The sequence below is a fragment of the Lissotriton helveticus genome, chromosome 5_1, assembly GCF_964261635.1.
Source record: "Lissotriton helveticus chromosome 5_1, aLisHel1.1, whole genome shotgun sequence".
Taxonomy (NCBI): Eukaryota; Metazoa; Chordata; class Amphibia; order Caudata; family Salamandridae; genus Lissotriton; species Lissotriton helveticus.
The window spans coordinates 1,801,675,543-1,801,694,874 of record NC_136065.1 but is presented as its reverse complement, the minus strand read 5'-3'; the positions used below and the strand labels follow the sequence as shown (position 1 = coordinate 1,801,694,874).

Sequence of the window (19,332 nt, the reverse complement as noted above, 5' to 3'; positions counted from 1 at the left end):
TCACAGAACCAGTCTATCAGGGAAGAAGGTGGTGTATAGAGGATGAACATACAGAGCCTGAAGCTTGCTCACACACCGTGCACAGGTGATGGCAACTAGGAACACAGTTTTGATGGTGAGAAGCCGCAAGGGACAGCTGTGAAGCGGCTTGAAGAGACTGTACATCAGATAAGTAAGGATGAGAATGAGGTCACATAGGGCATCACAAACGAAGGAGAAGAACATATGTTGCAATCCCTTCAAGAAAGACCTCACAACTGGTCATTTAAAGAAAGAGGGCTGATCAGGCAAGCTTAAGAAGGTCAAGATGTCCAAAAGACAATCCTTAACTATGCACAGAGCAAAGCCTTTCTGGGCGAGACACAGAATAAAAAATTAGACATGTGACGGTTTGGCCAGGAAGGGGGGGGGGTCAATCTGGCGAGTGCCATATCAAACCACAAATTTGGCTCAACAACGGGCTTATACAGTTTTCATAGAGGGACGCCTTGCTGTCAAGATGACATCAACTAGCTCTGGAGGAAGACCGAAGGTGTTTATCTGTCGCCGATCTATCTCCATGCATGAAGGTAGAGGCAATGGAGTCCAGGTGGAGATGCCGGCCCTTCTGCTGCAACAGGAGATCCTCCTAGAAGGGCAGCCTGATCAGGGGCATTTGCTCAAGCCCAGGAGTTCTGGATACCATACTCTCTGTGCCCAGCCCAGAGCTCCTAGACTACTTCAGCCTGGTCTGTACAGATCTTCTTGAGAACTTAGGACAGGAGTGGCATTGGTGGAAAGGCATACAGGAGACCAGAGTTCCACTTGAGATGGAACATTTCACAGAGCAAGAAACCCCTTGGAAACTTCAATGTGCAGAAGTGCTGGTAATGCACGTTCGACTGACGAATAGGGGTCAAGGTTCTTCCCATTCACCGAGAGACCTCGTGCCAACTCTGGGTGTAACGGCTACTCGTGACCAGCTAGCCGTCAACAGTTGAATTTGTCTGCCAAGGTGTTCAATGAGCTGGCCAGATGGTTCACCACCAGGAAGGTTCCCTAGTGGTCCTGTAACCTCCAGCTAATCCACCCTACCCCCACCCACCCTCTTTGTTGTAGTGCCATATGACAATGGTGTTTTCCCTGTGCCTCCTTGATGGATACAGCAAGGCTTTCCTTGCCAAGCAACTTTCCCAGATGGCTGCCCCAGCCCAGAAGTGACTCATTGCCACTGTCCACTCTGGTGCAGGAAAGAGAGGGGTCTGTCGCTGACCCAATCATGGTCCATTAGCCACTACTGAAGATCTTTCACAGTCTTTTCCAAAATCTGGATCTGCTTGGAGAAGTCCCCTGGATATTAGGCCCACTGGAACTTCTGATCCCACTTCTGAGCCCGCACTTAACATCTGGCATGCACAACCAGCAGGAGGCCACCAGTCACAGCAGCCTCAGATTTTACTTCACTGAAATCCAGGACCGAGGCTGAAAGATCGGAAACATGGTCTGAATGTCCTGGACTCTTTCCCAGTGGAAAGACACAAAATCAAATCAGGTCCATAATGGCTCCCATGAAGGGTTGAGCCTAGGAAGGATTGCGGTTGACTCCGGCATGTTTATACTGAACCCCAAGGATGACAGGAGGTTCACCGTTCTCTGGAGGTGGTTGAGGATTGCCTGGGGCGAGGTTGCCTTCAAAAGTCAGTCATTGATGTATGGTATAACTGGCAACCCTGACCTCGGAAGGTGTGCTGCCACCACCTCCATTACTTCAGTGGCGTAACAAAACTTGAGGGGGCCCCCCCTGCAAGGTAGATGGTGCCTATGTTACGCCACTGCATCACTTTCATGAACATTCGAGGGGCACTGGGGAGACTATAGGGGAGCAGAGTGAACTGAAAATGTTCCTCTCATATCATGAACCACAGGCAGCGCCTGTAGGCCAGCAGAGCAGGAATTTGGGAAGAAGCGTGCTGCAGGTTCAAAGCACCATCCAGTCTCTGGGGCTGAGAGCAGACTAGACCTGGCCCAGGGTGAGAATTTTGAATTTTTCCAACTGGATGAAGATATTAAGCAGGTGCAGATCAGATTCTTAAGTGATCCAGGCATACTCTGAGATGAAAATACATTTTCTTTATCCTTCCACTGAGTCCAACTTCTAAGCATAGGTCAAAAAGTTGCAATTCAAAGGCAAGACAAAATAAACAAGCATTGGAATAGCCAAGAGGTCACACCTATGCCTAAGCTATTAGATTGGTCAATGTATTTTGGCAATGTTGTACAACAGCGTGGCTGTGCAGCATGGCAAGGGTAAAGTTAGAAGAAAATCACTATGGTGCCATAGAACTTTATTCTAACTTTACTTTTAGCCATGTTGAAAACCACGCTGCTGCACAGCAAAGCTAAAAGACATTGGCAAAGCCAATTGCTTTCATATAGGCAAGACCCATTGGCTTTGACGATCCTTGTTGACTGGGTGTTTTTAACCATGCTATTCTTTTGTGCAGCCAATGCCATCGAAATGATTGCGTGGCCATTGCAACGAGTAGACCATAAAGAGTTTTTGAATCACACAGTACTTTCAATAAGTCTGCTTTTCTGGCCAGAGAGAGAGTTACCGTTTTTTCCCCCGCAAACAGCAAATCGACCAAAAGTGATACTGCTATGTAAAAAATCATCCATGTGCGATCAAAACTATCCTGACCCATAAACCTTGCTATTTGTTTTAAAAGTGAATGTCTTGGTGGGGGAGGTCCCTTACACAAAATTACAATCACTCCTCATTTTATATTGTCAAAAAAGATGAAAAACTAAAGTATATATGTCTGTTGGACCTGGCTCTTTTGTAGGGTTCTCCCCCAAATATTTTACCTTCTCCCTATTTTTCTGACCCTCTTTTTTGACTTTAGGACTCTGGGCACTTTTTCACTGCCAACTAGTGCTAAAGTACAAGTGCTCTCTCCTTTAAACATGGTTTGAATGGTTAATATCTGTTTGGCATATTTAATTTACTTGCAAGTCCCTTGTATCCCAAATACCCAGTGCCTGTAAATTAAATGCTACCAGTGGGCCTGCAGCACTGCTTGCACCACCCACAGAAGTAGCCTTTCAAACCTGTCTCAGGCCTGCAACTGCAGGATCTGCATGAACAGTTAACTGCCACATTAACTTAGCACTAAAAGTTACTTGCTAATGCTTAAACTCTCCTTTTTCTACATATAGGTCTCCCCAAGCCCTAGGTAGCCCTATGGTCAGGGTGCGGTGTACGTAAATGGTTGGACATGTGCCTATATTGTGTGGCATGTCCTAGTAGTGACAAACAGCCTATTTGGTTTCTTCACTGCTGTGAGGCCTACTCCTCTCAAAGGCTATAATTGGGAATTCTCTTACAAGTACTTAAGTGGTAATTAATGATCTGGAAGGAGTAGCATTGCCATGTCTGGTATGTTTGAAATAGTGGTGATAAATTCTGCTTACTGGTGTAGGTGGATTTACATTACTATTTTAGAAACGCCACTTTTAGAAAGTTGTACAAAAGGGGGTTGTGATGGACGAGCATCTGAACCAATCAAACACTCACACCCAGTCAAAGGATCTGGGTTTAATCCATCACCGTTCTTTAGCCCACTCTGCCACCCCAGTTCAGGCATGGCCATATGCAAATCAGTCTGACCCTGTGCCTCATGGGAACAGTCCAGCCCGAACTGCCAAGCCATGCTGTCCCTGGACCGGGAACAAGCTTCCTAGGACCGGTTTCAGGCATTCCAGCCATCTTCAGCCAGGCTTGCTTGAATCCAGTGGGCAAGGAACTCACGTCTGAGCATACCCTGCCAACTTATGGTGAACAAAGCGGTACAAAAGGGGGTGGTGATGGACGATGGATTAAACCCAGATCTGTGACTGGGGATGAATGTTTTGCCATTGTGCAACATTCCGTCAATCATCTTGTGTGTTTTACTTTTAGAAAGTGGGCATTTCTCCGTGCTTAGTACTCTGTGCTTTGCAGCCTCACTCCAATTCACATCTGGGCCTGGATGATAACTACACTTTATGCATACTTTCCAGACAGCCATCACACAGGAAGTGTTGGGTGTAACAGGTTTGCATCTGCAGTAATCTGCATACTAATGGTCTGCCTGGGCTGGCAGAGAGGGAGGCAGGGCACACTTACATTTGTATAGGCGGTGTCCTGTCCTCACACTCCGGGGCTGATTTACCCCATACTGTACGTCTGGAGCCAGGGCTGGGTTGAAAGAGGGATTTGTGCACTTCTAGGGATTCTTTTGAAGTGGCCTTTAGATCCAAAACGGGGAACATCCATTACGACGCGGTGTTTACACTGCACTACCATTATAACGATGGTTTTACAACGCAAGTCGTTACCACGACTTGCGCTGGAGGGCGCTCTAGGCTAAGGAATAGTAGACTTACTATTCCAACACCTTCCCTACTGTACGTAGGCTGGTGTTGGAATAGTAAATCTTACTATTCCTAAGTCCAGCACCCTACAGCGCAAGTCGTAGTAACGACTTGGGTTGCAAAACCAGCGTTGTAATGGTAGTGCGGTGTAAACACCGCGTTGTATTGACATACAACCTCTAAAACATTTCAGAATAATGATTTTAGACACTGCATGGGACTTTTAACCAGGAGCTGCTGGCTCTACATTCTGCACATTGCCAGAAGGAACTGCTGTGCTACCAGAAGGGACCAACACTTTACTAACCGATTTGCTGAGTTGGCCTGCTGCTTGCTGTATGCCGAGCTGCAAGAAGAACTGCCACTCTGCAGCCGGTTTCTATGTGCTGGCCTGCTGCCTTGCTGCTTTTTTGCCCCGCAGTGCTCTCCATGGGCTGGTTGACTTGCCCCCTGTTTTGCAATCTCAGGGCCCATCAAGGATTGTACTTCAAGCACCTCTGCCATAAGACTCTGCCCTTTTGAGTCCGGCAGCAGTGTGCTGACGAAGCAGCCGGGATAGATTTCTTCTCATGCTAGCATTCCAAGGCCGGCAGGTGTGAGGCACTGGGATCTCGCTAGCGCGTGTTAAAGCACTTTTTTGTGCACTGGAGTTGCATGTGCCCCAGCGCAGATAACGTGGCCAGCGCATGTTAAGTGTATTCAGCTGTCTCCAGATCAAACCTGGCACTGCTCGAGCATCCGTTCTACGTGGGTATTGATGCCGCAGCGCCAAGGAAAGTCGGCCAGCATGGACTGTTGTAGGAGAGAACATCAGCGTGTCAACAAGCAGCACTTCACCAGGGATTTGTGTGCCGGCATAGCTGCGGCCTTTTCCAATAGGACTGGCTGTCCGGAGTTATTTCTTTTTGCCGCATGTTGGCAGAGCTGCACAGGCCAGTGAGAAGCTACCCATTAGCGGGGTTCCCGGAGCGTTGAGCACCTGGGGTTGCCCGCAGCCACCCCATGTGTCGGTGGCAGCTGCACTGGACTTCCCAGCCAGAGGAGGGTAACTGTACAGGTTCATGGGCAGATCCATGCTGCTAATTCTGCTTGCGAGGGACGCAGCGAGGCCTCCCTGACGAATCTTTAAGTGTGTATGCCCCACGACCCACTTTTTAGGTTTTGCCTCGTCGAAAGCTGCGCAACGCGCAGCTTTTCGGCGCAGGCGAAAACCTTATGTTAACAGTAGAGTGGCTTGGAAATCCGCCCTCTGTTCCATTGGCTAGCTCCATAAATGGAGGCTAGCCATTGGAACAGAGATCTGTCCGTCAATTGCGGAGCAGATTCGGGGGTGTTCCGGCCATTTTTACTCATCCTGTCCCTTTGTTGCCGTCATTGCAGCGGTGGGTGTAGTTTTATTTTTTTTCCGACAGGATGTTTGTGGCCGCCATTTTTTTCTAGAGCTAGGGCGAGCGGGTGGGTTCACGTAATGCTCCTCTCTCGTCAGGAACCTCCTGCAGCCTCTCCCTGCCCTGCCAGAGCAGAGTACACGCAGCCGTGGCATTTCTCCCCGTTCCTTCCACCCCCCTCCCCAGTCCGATGCCTTCTCGCTGATCACGCAGCCGCGGCATTTCTCCCCATTCCTTCCACCCCCCTCCCAGCCCGATGCCATCTCGCCCATCTTTTGTCATGCAAAAATGTGTGCTGCGATTGCCCGTCTTGCCACGAAGGACGAGGAACAGAGCTGAAGCCGGCGCCGCGCCTGACGGTGGGCGGGGCCGGCCGGGACAGAGAGAAGAGCCTCGCAGGCTCCATTTCCGTTTCCCCCGGTTGGGTGGAAGCTATTGGCCAAGAGAAAGGCAGGAAGTCCACGGGAGCCTACCCCGCGCTTCTCCACCACCGGAGTGTAGCCAGCGTCTCTCCCAGAGGCTCCCCCAGCGAGAGGCCGGTGAAAGAAGCAGACCGGCAGCCAGAGAGTCCCGCATGCCGGCAGCATAGTGACCCGATCGGAGCGGGACCGGACCAAGTAGAGAAGATCCCCCCCCCCCCCTGCCCCCCCCCCCACGGAAGCCAGTGAGTCGAAGCCGACTGGGGGGGAAAGGGAGTGAGGTGGCACTCCGCCGGTGCCTTCACCACGAGCGGCCCCACTTGATAGCGGGCCGCTCCCACGGTTGCGGGGCATTCTGGTTTCTAGAGCCCCGAGAGGCTCAGCACCGCTGTTGTTTCTTCTTTTATTACCGAGCCCAAGAGGCTCCTGGCCCACATTTGTTGCGAGAGCCCATGAGAGGCTCAAGGGGCATAATTGAGTGAGAGCCTGAGAGGCTCCCAGGGGCATTTCTGAATTTAAGCCCACAAGGGCTCCACCTGGGCATGGTTGGTACCGAGTCCCCCGAGGAGGGACTCCCACATCTGGGCATAGTTGCTTTAGAGCCTGCGGGCTCAAACACAAGTAAGGCCCACCTGCACCCTAAGCCAATGAAGACTTTTACACTGAAGGGCATCCTGAGGTTCTTTACTCCTCCCTTCGGTACATAGGTGATGATGATTTTTTTAGTCATTAACCAGTGATGGTAACTTTAATTGCGACATGGAATATTTTATTTTTAGTATTTTACTTTTAGGTTCCTGCCCCCTTGCTGTGCTTGCTTCCCTGCCCCCCTCGCTGTGCTTGCTCTCCTGAGTGTGTCTGTGTCTGTGTCTGTGTCTGTGTCTGTGTCTGTGTCTGTGTCTGTGTGTGTCTGTGTGTGTCTGTGTCTGTGTGTGTCTGTGTGTCTGTGTCTGTGTGTGTGTGTCTGTGTCTGTGTGTGTCTGTGTGTGTCTGTGTGTGTCTGTGTGTGTCTGTGTGTCTGTGTGTCTGTGTGTCTGTGTGTCTGTGTGTCTGTGTGTCTGTGTGTCTGTGTGTCTGTGTGTCTGTGTGTCTGTGTGTCTGTGTGTCTGTGTGTCTGTGTGTCTGTGTGTCTGTGTGTCTGTGTGTCTGTGTGTCTGTGTGTCTGTGTGTCTGTGTGTCTGTGTGTCTGTGTGTCTGTGTGTCTGTGTGTCTGTGTGTCTGTGTGTCTGTGTGTCTGTGTGTCTGTGTGTCTGTGTGTCTGTGTGTCTGTGTGTCTGTGTGTCTGTGTGTCTGTGTGTCTGTGTGTCTGTGTGTCTGTGTGTCTGTGTGTGTGTGTGTGTGTGTGTGTGTGTGTGTGTGTGTGTGTGTGTGTGTGTGTGTGTGTGTGTGTGTGTGTGTGGCTCTGGGTGGGTGTGTGTGGCTCTGGGTGGGTGTGTGTGGCTCTGGGTGGCTGTGTGTGGCTCTGGGTGGGTGTGTGTGGCTCTGGGTGGGTGTGTGTGTGGCTCTGGGTGGGTGTGTGTGGGGCTCTGGGTGGGTGTGTGTGTGTGTGGGGCTCTGGGTGGGTGTGTGTGGGGCTCTGGGTGGGTGGGTGTGTGGGGCTCTGGGTGGGTGGGTGTGTGGGGCTCTGTGTGGGTGGGTGTGTGGGGCTCTGGGTGGGTGGGTGTGTGGGGCTCTGGGTGGGTGGGTGTGGGTGGGTGTGTGTGGCTCTGGGTGGGTGTGTGTGGCTCTGGGTGTGTGTGTGTGTGTGGCTCTGGGTGGGTGGGTGTGTGGCTCTGGGTGGGTGGGTGGCTCTGGGTGGGTGGGTGGGTGTGTGTGGCTCTGGGTGGGTGGGTGGGTGTGTGTGGCTCTGGGTGGGTGGGTGGGTGTGTGTGGCTCTGGGTGGGTGGGTGTGTGTGTGTGGCTCTGGGTGGGTGTGTGTGTGTGTGGGGCTCTGGGTGTGTGTGTGGGGCTCTGGGTGTGTGTGTGTGGGGCTCTGGGTGTGGGTGTGTGTGTGTGGGGCTCTGGGTGGGTGTGTGTGTGGCTCTGGGTGTGTGTGTGGTAGTAATTGCTGTCTGCTAAGCTCGTCCGTAGGGTACAATAGGTCTCACATTTGCGAGAGATTAAGCTAATGGCAATGTAAATGACAATGCCATTTATTTATCTGTTTTCAAAACCAACACATAAATACAAAATTTGTCATTTACAATGCCAATAGCTATAACTTTTCCAAAGGCGAAAACCATTGCATTGTAAATGCTTGTTTTAGACATACCCTGGGGAAACTTGCTGGGCGTTTTGATAGCACGACGGGGTTAGGAAGGGGGGTGAGGGGGAGAGGGGAGGCAGCGACAGAAGTCCCGAATTTGACACCAGTACAGTTACCACATTCCAGGTAGTAGGAGCGCTGATACTTCTGGCCCAACACTTTGTTTTCTGTGCCACATTACCGTATTGTGTATAACAGAAGCAGAGGAGTGCTATGCCCTTTAATGTTATGGTGATATGTATGGTACTGCATGTGTTATGGTCTCGTATTCTATTACGTCTTATGCTCTGATATGGAAGTATGCCATTTTACCTTGCAGTGACAGGATAGACAGTACTATTTCAGGGGCTGCATAATATGCACAGTATTATCTTTCATGACGCCTGCAAAGTATAAGCTTTGTTTTCACGTATTGCACTCATTGTGATGTTTGAGCATTTCCTGTTTGGCAAAGTAATTATTGGTTTATGTAGTTTTGGTCTTGTGTTATACACAATATAGTCTTTTTTATGTAATACAGTGTGGAGTCTTTTTTGGTGTGTTCACTGCGTTACTGGTGTGACTGTCTTGTACAAATGCTTTTCACACTGCCTCTGGGATAAGCCTGACTGTTCTTGCCAAGCTAGGTGAGCATAGGTTATCTTTGGTGTGTAACTTACTTCCCTGACTAAAGTGGTGAGTTCTGTCGGGCTTAGGTGCATACCCTAGCCAACCAGAAATCCCATTTCTAACATTGATGATCAGCAGTGAGGATAGGACATGCGTTTGCGTGATACCGGAGTGACTAGTTGAACTACAACTCTGCACTTATACAATTACTTGTTTTGTGACTTGCTTGCTTCCCTCATATTGGTCATTTTATTTCTTACTCCGGCTTCTTCTCTTACACCGGAGACTCTTTGTTTGCACCGTTAATACCTGGCCAAAATGAAGTCAACCTTTGATCTCGATGAACTGACATGCTACATAGTGGAGGAGTTAAAAGGTTCCTGCAGTGATTGGAGGTTAGAAGCAGATGGGGATGCCACATGAACAAACCTTAACCATACCCTGCTTGTGTCTTTACAGGCATATTTGGAAAAGGTTATCTTTGGTGTGTAACTTACTTGCCCTGACTAGAGTGGTGGATTCCTCCTGGCTTAGGCGCATACCATCGCAAACCAGAAATCCCATTTCTAACAATGTCCACACCACCTTTCATAATTGGCACTCTAAGGACACGAATATAAAACACTGCATTTATGAAACTAACGCACTCTGAAAACAGGGCACAACAGTAACCATCTCTTCTGTTTCGTAAAATGTGTTTGACAGTTCAAAACTGCATAGGTTTGTTAAGAAATCCACGCACTCTAATGAAGGGGCCATATGAAAAATCTACTACCATGCCCAATTAAAGTCCCTACAGGGCTGCTCTTCTGTAGTCGGCGTTCTCTGTTCCTAAAAATAAAATTAAAAGTGGAACCTTTCTTTTGTTGAGTTGATGCCAATGTGTTAATTCTGCATAACCTAACAAATGGAATTAAAGCTAAACAAATGTCATTCTTTGTAGTGCTAGATCCCCTAACCCTTTACAAGCCAAATACAAACAAGGGTGGGTGGGGTAGAGAGGAAACCAGGACCAGGCAGGAATGGGAGGGAAAAGAAGCATCCTGGACCAGCGTCGGGTGGAAGGCAAAAAAGCAACGTAGATGGGCATATGGGAAGCGGACTGCCTGAAACAAGCACTCATATTTGAACATATGCTCATGTAAAGGTCTCCAATACCTTTGTGTCTGATTCATGCTATATTTGAATGCAAAAAAAAAAAAGCCTAGTGATGTGATACTACGCTGTGTGGTCTTCCAGCTAAAGCTGTACCTTTCCAGCATTCACTTTTCTACCGAACAGACCACCTTATAGGAGATAAATATGAGAACAAGGCGCACCCGGCAGGATCACGCTACTGCAATTGTGCCTTCTCATGGGCGTGAGGAGATCTTGCCGCCCCGTGGTATTTGAACAAAAAACAAGATTTCCCGTTTGAGATTGCATTGAATTCGCTGGGGTCAGTGATCGATACTAATCAGAAGTGAGAAATTCATCATAAGCATCTTAGTTCTATGAATTCAAATGTTATATAAACACTGAAACCATATGGCAGTATCTGCCTCTCCAGATTCATTTCTGAATGTCACCTCGCTCGGTTAGTCTTCATGTCTCTGAACAAAGCCCCAAGCTGGCAGCACCAGAGGAACAGTTTACAGTACTCTGGTTATTTCACCCTCTGAACTAGTCCTCTTTCCTTGGAGGGCAGGGGACGATCCTCAGTACAGGAGAATGCACATGTTTGCCTAAGGATGCGGATTAACAGAACTCTATAGCACTTCACTTCAATTCAATAAATCTTTATTTGGATTCATAAGTTGTATCCATAAAATCACAGGTCAAATAAATCAAATTTAATGAATTTTAATGAATTGTAATGAATGTCCCAGTACCTTTCTCTTTATGCTATTTTTAACTGTACTTTTATGGTGTTTTGTATAATACCGAATAAAGACGGTTGATTGAAATCAATTATAAAAAATACTTTAAAATCTATTTTAAAAAAAATATATCTATCTATAGCGCTTCAGGCGGGAGTAAAAATGAAGCAACATGGACGGGGGTCTGGTGGCAGGTTAAAAGAAGCAAAATGGACAGCGGGCAAGAGACAGCCTAAAAAACACGGCCTCATATGAAGTGCTTGGACACAGAGAAAAGTAGCTCCAAAAATGGGAGCAGTGGATGAACACAATAAGTTGGTCCCTGCTCCTGGGGAGGGCCCACACATGAAGTAGACATGACACCCACATGCTGTAACAAAATGAGCTGGTTGCTGGAGCTAACCAATGGCAAACTTCTTGGCTAGGTATTTGAGCAGACCTTTAAAGGGGGGTAGGGGGGACTACCTTTCACATGATGTGCGGGAGAAATCTGAACTATGATGGCCTAAGGGGGAATGGAATTCCAGTGTGCTCACAACCTACTGACTGAAGTTGATAGTTGTGCTACTGAAAATATAACTGCTTGATGTCTTTTCTTTGGCAATTCGTTAATACGACTACTGAAAAACCACTGCAGAGTGAAGACAATAAAAGATTCATGCACGTAAATCTACAATAGATTCAAAGTTGAGACGCTTTTGGCTCCTGCGTTTAATCATAGATAAAGATAAATAAAGCACTGCAAGCAGATAGAAGCACATATTTTTCAGAGGAAGTACAACTTTGGAATATCCCTAGTGGAAACTACAAAATGTAAATTAGGTAAGGGTCTACATCTGCCAGCTCACACCCAGTCCTCCTAGATCTAAGATGTAATGTGGCACCAGGGTTTTGACATCTAAAGGTAGAGCGGATTCGAAGATCTGGCGAGTACATCATACATAATAGGCAAAGTAATTCTAGCTGCTATGCTTACCAGATTTCAGTGCTCGCCGTTTTGGAGTGACAGAATCTACAGTGGGAAAAAAGCATTTAGCGGAAAATTATTAATGATAATAGTGACTCTATAAAGTGATTACAAAGTCTGTCATTAAGCAAGCAACCCCTGCCGGTTCCAATTTAATTGTGCATCTCTTCTAAATCTTTATCAGACCCACTACCTCCGTTACTTTCGTTTCAGGTTGCTACCTTTGGTATTTCTTTCTGCCTAATAACTGACTATATTATTTACAGTTTTGATTTTTGATTTTTTTTAGTACATTCCTTTGTAATATTGATATGTATCCATGTCAGTATTGTGACTCCTGTCAGTCATGTGTAACCTGCGGGACACTGCTTTCAAAACCAGACTAGGCTTCTCACCATTTCATCCTTCTGAGACTGATAAAATGGGCCTCATTGGCTTGAAAAATAGGAAAGCTTGCCATTTACAATGCTACAAAACGGCAAAACGTGTAATATCAAGCTCTAAATAAAAAACTATTTCATATAGATTTGTTTAATGAAAAATAAAGGTTTCAGTTGAAATTAAAATTATAGTAGATGTAGAGTGCAACACGTAAACAAGCAATGTCAAAGCCGGTAGGTCTCGACCTTCAATGGCATTACTTGACCTTTTGGCTTGGTCTATGACTTTTTACTAATGTAGAAGACAGGGCCAGCTTTAGCGCTGGTGGCGCCCTGTACGACAGGGTTTGTTGGCGCCCCCCAATGAACACCTCCGTCGGGGATTCCATCCCTACCACCCTTCAACAGTGCACCTCAAGTCGTCATAACTAATTTCTCATGGATTCATTAAATTAGTTTTATAGCATCACTCATACCAGTGTAGGGTGTCGGAGCTTTTTACAACACACATATTACACAGAGACAATCAACCCAGTACCATAGCTAGCCTTTGGCCCCCCATGGAGGTCACTGTGTTTTCTGCCCAGTGGCAGTCTATTGTAGAGTGGGGGGGGCGGGTGTTGCTACCCCTAGGTGGCAGGTAAGAGCAGGAGAGGCCGCCCCCCCCCCCCCCCCGCTATACCACTGAATCAATTATACGTGTGTAAATCAGTATGGTAAACATTACATGAGACAGAGGACTATAATAGAAGCCATGTTATCCATACTTGTAGACAGTATAGTTTAAGACTGCTTGGTCTAGAGAAGGAAAAAATTAGAATATAATACTGAACACTGTGGTTGGGGGTACTCTTTAATAATAAGAATTGATTTCTGCCCCAATTAACCCATTTAGCAACATTAGGATAATAAAAGACTGGGGATATAATCGTAACGCTCTAACCTATACCATGCAGTTTTCATGCAGCTCTTTGGTGACAGTTAATTGCTCATTTTTCTAAATTAGGATTTTAACTTAAAAACTTCAAGTAAGAATAGGATCTCTGACAAAAGCAGTAGACGTATTTACATGATATGCTCTTTTTGATGTGCATGGTGTACGTTCTTTGCAGCAGGCACATTAACCCTCTGTGCTACCTTACGATGAATCAAAACTTCCACAAGTGAAAGCTCCGATCTCTCTCTCCAGAAAAAACATTTATCACTGGAGTTATCGTGACATGTTTATTGTTGCCAGAAAATAGCTTGAAGCAAAGAATGCGGCAGCAGGTGCATTTAAAACTATTAAATATGTGGCACTGCCACAGAGCCAGCCCTGCCTACAACTTACTTTGTTTCAATTCACAAAATGAAAGTGAGGTAGGCTATCTCTAGCAATCAAGGCGGCAAGAAGACATACTGATGGTGAGAGTACAGAGCGGAGCTCGGCTCTACGTGCTTACATCAATTACATGAAATTCCCAAATGTTAACGTGAAACCTTTTATTTTATTTTATGACTCATAAGCAAAACAAATGTTTACTTTTACAGCAGCTCGTGGGTGAGCATAAAAGTGTGCCTCCTGATCTATATAACACGGTTTTATGTTTCTAGGAAGATTAACGTCCTGGATAAGAAACCTTAAAGTTCAACAGAGCAAGCTTTTGGGCAATGCGACTGGCACCGATTTCAAGAGCCCAAATGGCGCCCCCTGACCTTTGCACCGCTCGCACCGCCCAAAAGCCGGCACGGATAGAAGATGTACATGAGGAAAAAAAGCTAGATTGCCGAAATGCCACCATCCAAAACAAACACGAATGGCATAGTGTAAACATGTATATGTAATGAAACGGAAGCCATATTTTCACATTTATTTTGCCATTCAAGATGGCGGATGCGAACCATTGAAGAGTAAATGAAAAGAAGAAAAAAAATATGCATGAAGTTGCAAAGATAGAGGAGTGGCCTAGTACCAAATGGCGGCAGCTGAAACTCCCCCCCAAACATATACCTTTATAAAAGAAAATGAATACATTGGACGGGTAGAGGTGGAGGAGCGGGTTGGTGGATGGGTGCGAGTCAGCGCCGCGGCAGGGGAATGGGGTGGAGGCACAATGGAGGAGTTGGGTTTAAAAAAAAAACATAGTACTGGGTGGGAGAAGCAATGGACTCGTTTGGGACTAAAAGTGGAGAGCAGCACAGAGTGTGGGAGACAGAAACATGGGACAAATCTACAAATGGAGAGAGCAGAAATAAACATTTTAAAAAAATGTGCACCCACGATAGAAACCAGCAATAGCAAAGTCAAAAAAACTCGCCTATGCAAGCGCGGTTGGCTTCGGCAATTTATTTTAGAAGACCATAAAGCAGAGACACAAATAGCCAAAAAGAAAATAGCCAACACACTGACCTGTCAGAACAGCCTGTCGGACATTGCCCGATTGCTCTAATGGTCAGCCTACCATGAGTAGCCGTGCAGCAGTGACAGGTGCTATGTGACTCAGTGATGCAGTGTGAACCAAAGAGTCCAGCAGCAAAAATGCTGGGCTAATGTAGACATCAGCAGTAGTTTCAGCAGCGAGAATCCTCATCATCGTTCAATGTGCGTTTGTACCAGTTCACTGGACACATAGCAGTTCTGGTCAATGAATTAACATGCTGTGATTAAAACTTTATTCGACAAGGTTAATTATTTCTCTAGCCACGGTCTGCTCATTCACAAACACTTCTCTGCAATCGAATAGTCTTCCTGTGCGTGACAGGTCACATGAGCTAGAGTGTACCAATGCAGAAATCACCTATAGGATCTATATGAAGAGGGGAAGATAACACAGGTTCATCCCAGATGTGCGAAACGTGGGTGGATCAAGGAAGCAAGTTAGAGCTTGCTGCACCCCAGAGCATGGCCACATATTTTAGGTAATACAGTCATGTTTAACATTAACAGGAAATACATCTCACGTCGACAAGTCATGGAGGGGTAGGGGGGACGACGACTGCCTGCTGCTGCAGCCACACGCACCCAATAATTGCACTTTTACCTTGATAATTCACCTGTTTTTTTTAACACAGAGTTCTCACCTCCCAGAGCCCACGCAAGTGTCAGCACGAAGGTGTGAACAGACAGAGTTGTGGATGCTCCGTGGCTGGGGGGGTGGGAGGGGGGCGGTCCTTTCATTTAGTTATTCTCGTGGAGTAACTTCTCTACCTGGCTAGTGAATGACTGCCACTTTGGAGGTTAGTTTACAGGGAGGGGGGGGGGGGGGGGGGGGGGGGGCTCAGGTCTCGCCTATCCTAAAGAAACCCACAGCGGATCCCACTGACCCTAATAACTATCGCCCGATCTCCAACATCCCTATGTTGGCTAAACTCCTGGGAAAATGCGTTAACATACAACTGAACTGTCACATTGATCGTTTCAACCTGCTGAACCAATTTCAATCTGGTTTCAGAGCAGATCACAGCACAGAATCAGCCATGACATGTATTAGATGACGCTCTAAAAATCCTCGACCAAAATGAAGCCGGTCTGTTAATCCTACTCGACCTGTCATCAGCTTTTGACACCGTCAAACACGACAACCTGCTGAATCTCTTGAAACACAGAATGGGTCTATCTGGAAGTGTATTTAACTGGTTCACCTCTTTCCTCCAAAACAGATCCCAAAGATTTACGGTCAACCAATCCCTGCGCTTCCCCTCGTCTGTCACTCTGGGAGTTCCTCAAGGCTCCTCCCTCTCTCCCAACCTTTTCATGGAACCCCTCACTGATCTTCTCAGCCTCTCCAAGATACAATTTCACATGTACGCAGACGATACACAAATCTACATCAAAAGTCACTCTCTGGAAGACATCAAATCACTCAACACCACACTACAAAAAACCCCAAATCGGGCTGGCTGAAAACCACTTGAAACTTAACTCCCTCAAAACGGAATTCCTTGTAATCGCCCCACCTAACAAAACTCAAACTATCACAGACTGGATGAAGCACCTAACAGCTCTCAATGGACAACCACTCATAGTCGACTAAGCAAAATCTCTTGGGGTAACGCTGGACAATAACCTCAAGATGCTGAAACACAGTGCCTCAACAAAGGGAGCCAACTTCCACCTAAGGACCCTGCGAAAACTGAAACCCTATCTGCCCGCCTACAATTTCAAACAAGCTGTTCAAAACTTAGTTATCCCTCGCTTGGAATACGGAGCAGTAACCCTATGCAGACTCCCGAGGTCATCGACAGCCCCGCTAAGAGCCACGATCAACACTGCTGCGAGACTCATCACAGGCTCCCAGAGAAATGACCACATATCCCCAGACTTGAGACCTCAACTGGCTACCGTTTGAAGCCAGAATTCATTTAAAAATCGCTTGTATGACACACAAGGCTCTACCACAACACCCCACAATACCTAGCTCAGAAACTGGTGCTCTCAGCGGGCAGCAGAGCTTCCAGGAGTGCCAAGACTCTTCTTCTACAACCTCAACGACTTGCCAAGAAAAAAAAACGTATAACCGGTCCTTCTCCGGTATAGCTCCAAGGATATGGAACGCTCTGCCCAGTGAAACTAGAATGAACCCTTCCTCGGCTTACTTCAAAAGAGAAGTGAAAGATCTCATGGCTCAATCTACGTGAACTCTTTATCTAATCACTGTACTTTATTACTTGCTTTTCTTCGCTTATATGCGTCCTTCTGTATCTTTGCCATTTTGCACTAGCATCGCACTGCCTTTTCTTGTTCTAGACTTATCTAGCACTTCCTTATTGCGTGATTCACTATATCGTAATATATTCTGTATATATTTCTACTTGTCTTGTAAAGCGCTCTGATACTCGCAAGAGTCTGGTTCGTGCTATATAAAACTTTCAAAATAAAAAATAAATGCTATATTTAACAATAGCTAGGTCGTCGTTGGAGGACAGAGTGTACCTTTGACTGAAGGTCAAGATGTAAGGACCCTGTGCCTGCAGGAGCTTGTAGGGGAGTGTATGTTTGAATGAATAATAGTTGTATGTAGAAAACCCCTCTGAAGAGCCCGTTATGTAAAACCCTTAAAGATCATTTAAAGGAGATGAACTGCAATATCGAACGATAAACAAGGATTCCCCCGATAAATTTATTTTCAACCAGTTGAACGCAGACCACGAAGCACACTCCAATGGAGTAGGATTGCCCCACACAAAGCGTAGCATTAAATCATCATCCATAGGTGGATTACATCATACTATGAAAAGCCTGACAATGGTCATACTTCAGCAACTCAAAGTACCAGAAAATTCTGGTTTTGATTACGATGTTAAATTATTATTTTCTTAATTTTGCTTGTAAAGTTATATAGGACAATGGTAAACATGCAATAACTAGCAAATCAGTGCCCAGAGACCCTTGTGAGTAATACACGCTATAGAGTGACCAGTAGCGGTAGTAAATCCAGCCAAGTTCACGTAATGTAGCATTGCAGAGGGAGAAATTGTCAAACGACAATGACGTGTGGTAAAAAAGGGAGGTCCTGGCAAATACACAAAGCTCAGGGAAAAGGGGATTAGTTAATCACTTCCAGATTTCCTCTACCCAACCCCAACGAATATCCCCAGGCTTCATGGGTTGTGTCAGACATCAAAAACTTCAAAAATATCCCAGGATAGCGCCATTAACTGCTATAACTATAGAATGAAAACATGTTCCTTTTAAATGAAATGCCTGCCTAAACTTTGACCTTACTGAGTGTCATAACCTATGCTGTATCGCATCAGAAACCAAATTTCCTTCACAACAACTTCTCGTATTAAATTGTCACTTGTCGATCAAAGCTACTACTAAAAAGACAAGCATTGAAAATGCAATAGGTCTCGCCTTTGATTAAGTTAAAGCCATTTGCTTTGCTAATGGTATTGTATGGCAAAGCAAATGGTTTTAACTTAATGAAATGCGAGACCTATTGCAATTTTAATGCTTAATTTTTACTGTAGTACCCAAAGTTTATACAGCAGTTTACATGGATCAGGATTATAGGATTCAGAATGTTATTTACGCTCCTGTGTCACTTTTTAAAAACGTACATGTTACTTAGTTGTGCAAAGTGTATTGTGAGACTGTTACATGGAGTAAAGCTTGCATACAGCTTGGGCCACTGGGATTATGCAACAGGGGAGCATAAAAATATGCGAATATGGTTGACTAAATTACATGACAAAGAGAAGGCAAATTATGTGGCATAATCTGGAACATATTTTAATAGTATTACTCCAATAGTTAGTCATTTTTCCACTTACTAACACCGTCTGGGCATAGGTTTCACTACATTATTACCAGTTTAAAACCGAAATATAACAGTAAGCAACAGAATGGTGACCAGTTAACCTTCGCACCGGGCCTTCAACTGTTAAGGAGCACATGTTACTGCGTACTTCGAGACTTTTGATCGGTTTGAGATAGAATTTTTTTTTTAAAACAAATATATTGATTATGCAGCAGATTATGCATAGGTAAATCCATAGCTATGCAGAAACAGTGCGGCCGCAAAATCGCACAATCCAGTGACCCTGCTGATGACGGAAAACCTAAGCACTCTTTGTATTTAGGTTGGGACATGAAGTTAGTAGTGAAGCGATCGTCCTTGTGGGTGTATCTTCTAAGAATGAAGTGCGGATAGGAGGCAATAACTACGACCTAAGACACAGAGCAGCAATACACACATGATCTGCTGTTGGTAAAAGGCCACATAACTGTCCATCAGGTAAAGTCAAGAATAAGGCAGCGCAGACTTCATACTTCAACGACAGTCGAAGTGCGGTTAATGATGCTGAGGGCATTCCTTTTTTTTTTTTTTTATATGTCTACGTGACATCAGTACAGCAGGGCAGGGACATTTTAAGATTGGATGGGAGAAATTTGCTCTCGTCTGGTATATATAATAGAACACTGAAAAGTCTGTAGTGAATAAAAACACGCGCAGGGGTGCCGACTGGAGGAACTGATCAGTGTGGGCACATTTTGCACGTCTTGCAGAAACCAACATTTTTCAATTGCTTGATTGTGTACTTTTTACACATTTCAACCGTGCAGCAAGCAATTTGCATATAAATTA

The 19,332-nt window shown here is 45.9% G+C and overlaps 1 protein-coding gene across 6 annotated transcripts in view; it reads right to left on the bottom strand.

The window, feature by feature from the left end:
* LOC144755825 (myosin light chain kinase, smooth muscle-like) overlaps positions 1–19,332 on the bottom strand; it is a 730,231-nt gene that overhangs the window by 72,730 nt on the left and 638,169 nt on the right. For all 6 annotated transcript variants that reach the window (XM_078645121.1, XM_078645117.1, XM_078645120.1 and 3 more), the window contains one exon: positions 11,892–11,927. In XM_078645121.1, the coding sequence (XP_078501247.1) occupies positions 11,892–11,927 (36 nt within the window). The remainder of the gene's footprint in view (positions 1–11,891; positions 11,928–19,332) is intronic.